General features: G+C 38.2%; 1 protein-coding gene across 1 annotated transcript; it reads right to left on the bottom strand.

The window, feature by feature from the left end:
* Positions 1-212: 212 nt before the first annotated feature.
* On the bottom strand, positions 213-3,411 carry LOC125193520 (putative disease resistance protein At1g59780). The gene is made up of 3 exons (XM_048091334.1): positions 3,121-3,411; positions 2,560-3,016; positions 213-1,999 (listed from the first exon to the last, which is right to left on the bottom strand). The coding sequence occupies exons 1-3, from the start codon at positions 3,409-3,411 to the stop codon at positions 213-215; spliced, it is 2,535 nt and encodes an 844-aa protein (XP_047947291.1).
* Positions 3,412-3,915: the final 504 nt, after the last annotated feature.

Genomic DNA, 3,915 nt, shown 5'->3' with positions numbered 1-3,915 from the left:
ATATATATATATATAGCCATGTTTTGGTGGAGTAGATAACTCATCTAGGATGGAATTCTATGAACAAAAATGTCTTTTTGTTCATAGAATTTCATCCCAAGATGAAGTATCTACCCTACCAAACACAACAATAGTATATAATTACTAATGTATGCTCACAAATTTATTACCTCCAAAAACATCAGGCACTTACTTGCTCCTAAGTTCTCAGCTTACAGCCAAAAATTTTCTTCATCAGGAAGGACCCTAATAACCACAAATGACGCATAATCTTCTTCCTTTACTCTCTCTGAAAATTCTCTTGGCATATTCATGATTCTCATCTGTCGAAGAGAGGAGGAGAATCTCAGACCATCTGGAACCTTCTCCAAATTGGGGCACTCCTTGATGAGCAAGGAAGTAAGTTTTGGCATTGCTCCTTTTTCCACTTCCCATTTCTTTAAATCTTGCAACCTGACTAATTCAAGGCGCTCGAGTTGTGGAAATGAATTTGAACGGAAAGTTATTGTTTCTGCCATCTTGACAAAGTCATATACAGTTAGCTCTTGCAACATGGGATACTTGCCAAACTCCTCCATGTCTACCTTACCCTTGCAGTTATGTAGTTCCAAAGTTACTAAATTTTCACACATCCCTTGTTTGTAGTATAGAAAACTGCCATTCATATTGCATTCAAACATCCTCAAAGTTACCAACGATGGAGACATCAACCCCTCATTTAAAACCTCCATATCTTTCTCTGAACTTAGATCACATAACTCAACCTGAAGACAAGTCACACTTAATTGGCTATTTTTGTTGCTCAACACAATTGACATGCTATCCGCATCCCGAACTCTAACACGTAGAGTCTGTAGACTAATCAATTTGGGGATATCTGCAATGCAAGTTGTCTCACTGTTGATCCATTCTAATGTCTCCAACTCGTGTAGCCCATCTAGTCTTAGTTTCTCCCCTCCAATCACTTCTATGTCATGAAATGGGAGAAACAGATGCTTTAGTCTTTTCATCTTACAAATCACATTCGACAATCTAATTCTTTCATGGACTCTCAAATCTAAGGTCTGCAGGTATGGCATGTTGTATATAGACTTCGGTAGCTCACCCACCTCAGAGCCATGTAAACTCAAGTATCTTAAATGAATAAGTTCACCCAACTTGACTGGTAACTTTCCCCCTTCAAACTCACAACCTTCTACCACAAATATCCTCAAGTATTGCGACGTCTTAAAGTCAATCGTACTCTCTTTGAAGCCAATATTGGTTGATAAACTTAAACCATTTTGGAAAAGTATAAATGATCTGAGACCTTTAACTTCCTCTAACCCATCTATACCTGACGCTTTACGCTCGAAGTCACAATTGATGGCTAATCTGCTTTCGGAATTGCCAATGGATGGAGGTATTACTAACCTTCTTTGAGTTGGTGAAAAAATGTCGGCCAGATATTTAGAAGCATCAATGCGCTTCAGAAACTTTTCTTCTTCAGCTTTAGAAGAGCAGAGATCATGCATCGAAATATGAAACCCACATGTACCGAATTTGTTTAGTGAAGAGTAGGAACGATCTTTACGGAGTTGAACCATACACCTCATAACAAGTTCTGTTAGATATCCTTGGGCCACATCTCTTAGAGTCTCGTTAGGCCCATTATCTTGGTCTGAAATGAAGCCTTCCGCCATCCACAATAGATACAATCTCTCTATGTCAATATTGTGATCCTCGGGAAAACATGCTAAATAGAGGAAGCATGGCTTCAAGTAATAAGGCAAGGCATCATAGCTTAACTCTAGCATCTGTTTTACTCTTTTGTAATCTTCAACACCTTCTCCATGCCTTGAATATGATTGCATGTTTGCATTTACCTTTTTCCATTCTGGTAAATCATATTCTTTTAGGCGCAAAATCCCTCCAATAACACAAATTGATAGTGGTAACCCTTCACACTTTGATACAATTTCTCTTCCAACATATTCTAAAGATTTTAAATCTGTGTCACCTGTCACAATACACAAAAATAAAATAAAAAATAAGATGCAGATATTCAATATATTCTTAAAAGAAACAAATGAAAGTAAATAGTGCTCTAGATCAATTTCTAGTTGTGGACAGCGCCTTACAACATGGAGTAGTACAATTCATCAAATTAAAATGAATGGAGTGCTCTAGATTATTTTTATCTCTCTTCCTTACTTAACGATTCATATCACATCACATTGCCACCTAGTCTATCTTGATTATAGATTTTTTTCCCTATTAGATAGGGGCATGCATTTGGATATATATCATATTGAATTTATGCATAATCCGAAATAATTCAAAAATTATAATCTAATCATAAATTTAATTCCAAAAGTCCAAAATGCTTGTACTTAATCCAACCCGCAACGACACATTCGAAATATCTTGTAAAATGAAAATTCAAAAATCCAAAATGCTTGGCAGGCCTCTTGTTTAAACACAAAAGCGAACGAACATGGGGACTAGGTGGAATTTTAGATAAGAAGTTAGAGGGATCCGAGCGGAAACAAAGACGCTGAGACTTTTGTAGCTGAGAACCTGAAGTTTCAAGTTCCCCGGTCTCTGATGATTGTCTAACCTCCTCACATATATTCTCCTCCTTAATTATGGATATGCAAAATGCACGTATCATAGCATTAACACGGCACGCTTTAACTTTACCCATGAGATTAGTTTTCACACCTTCAAGCAAGTTCCTCCTGATGAGATCATTCATATTCTCCTCCGCACTTTTCTCAATACTTCTTCCCTGTCTGGGCAATACAAATCCTTCAGAAATCCATAACTCACACAACATCTTAGCTGGAATCTCGTAATCTTCAGGAAATACACCTAGGAAAATAAAGCACCCTCTCAAGTAATTGGGCAATCTGTGGTAGCTCAACCCCACAACTTCTGCTATTCGAGTCACCCTGTTTTGTAAAGCTTCGCTCACACTTTGAGACATCATCTCCAACTCGTGCATAAGATTCAATTGGGATTTCATGAGTTGGTCCTTAAGCAAACGTCTGATCACAGTTATCATCAGTGGCATTCCATCACACTTGCTGGCTATTTGTCTCACAAAGCCCTCCAAATTTTCCGGACATTTATTCAAACCTCCAAACAGTACTGGAGTAGCTCCCAACTTTGATAAATAGATAGGAACCCGAGATTGTGGAGAGTTTCATTAGCTTCGTTTATACATCGTTTTCCAATGTTTTTCTCTTGGGTGGTGATGAGGACTTTACCCTCCCCATTTTCTAATGGCAGTATTGCCTTGATATCTTCCCATGCACCAACACTCCATACATCATCCAAGACTAACAAGAACTTCTCTTTCTCTAGACACTTACGGACTGTGTTAGTCAGCTCGTCATAATTGAGACTCGAGATGTCTTTACTGGGCATGAATTTCTTGAGGATTTGGAGGAAAACGTCCCTTTCGTTCAACTACCAGGGAATGTGTACCCAAATGCGAATGGGAAACTTTTACTACCTCCGTCCCCCAAAATTTGCTACACTTTGACCCGACGCGGGTTTTAAGAAATGTAATGGAAAGTGAGTTGAAAAAGTTGGTGGGATGTGAGTCCTACTTTTAAAGTATTAGTTTTATAATAAAATATGAGTAGGAATGAGTTAGTGTAATATGTGGTCCACTACCAAAAATGGTAAAAGTGAAGTGTATCAAATTTTCAGGGACATACCGAAATAGTAAACTGTATCAAATTTTCAGGGACGAAGATAGTAACAGATAAAATCGCTTTGATAAATCTTCCATGCCAATGTTGTCTTCCCCAGGCCAGGTACGCCCACGATGGCGATAACGCCAAGCCTACCTTGACTTAGATAGGCATTTATTTTGACTTCCTCCATCCACCAATAAATATCTCATTCTTGAGCGGCTCGTATTTT

The sequence above is a fragment of the Salvia hispanica genome, chromosome 6 (genome assembly GCF_023119035.1).
Source record: "Salvia hispanica cultivar TCC Black 2014 chromosome 6, UniMelb_Shisp_WGS_1.0, whole genome shotgun sequence".
NCBI classification, from domain to species: Eukaryota; Viridiplantae; Streptophyta; class Magnoliopsida; order Lamiales; family Lamiaceae; genus Salvia; species Salvia hispanica.
Note: the sequence above shows the minus strand (reverse complement) of the source record. Positions and strands in the feature narration are given on the sequence as shown.

What these genes read in the sequence shown, in the direction of transcription:
- LOC125193520 (XM_048091334.1), bottom strand. Translation starts at nt 3,411, where the DNA reads ATGCCCAGTAAAGACATCTCGAGTCTCAATTATGACGAGCTGACTAAC. An exon ending in TACTCCAGTACTGTTTGGAG is followed by an intron (nt 3,017 to 3,120) that starts GTTTGAATAAAT and finishes CGTTTGCTTAAG; the next exon opens with GACCAACTCATGAAATCCCA. An exon ending in CGGGGAACTTGAAACTTCAG is followed by an intron (nt 2,000 to 2,559) that starts GTTCTCAGCTAC and finishes GTATTGTGACAG; the next exon opens with GTGACACAGATTTAAAATCT.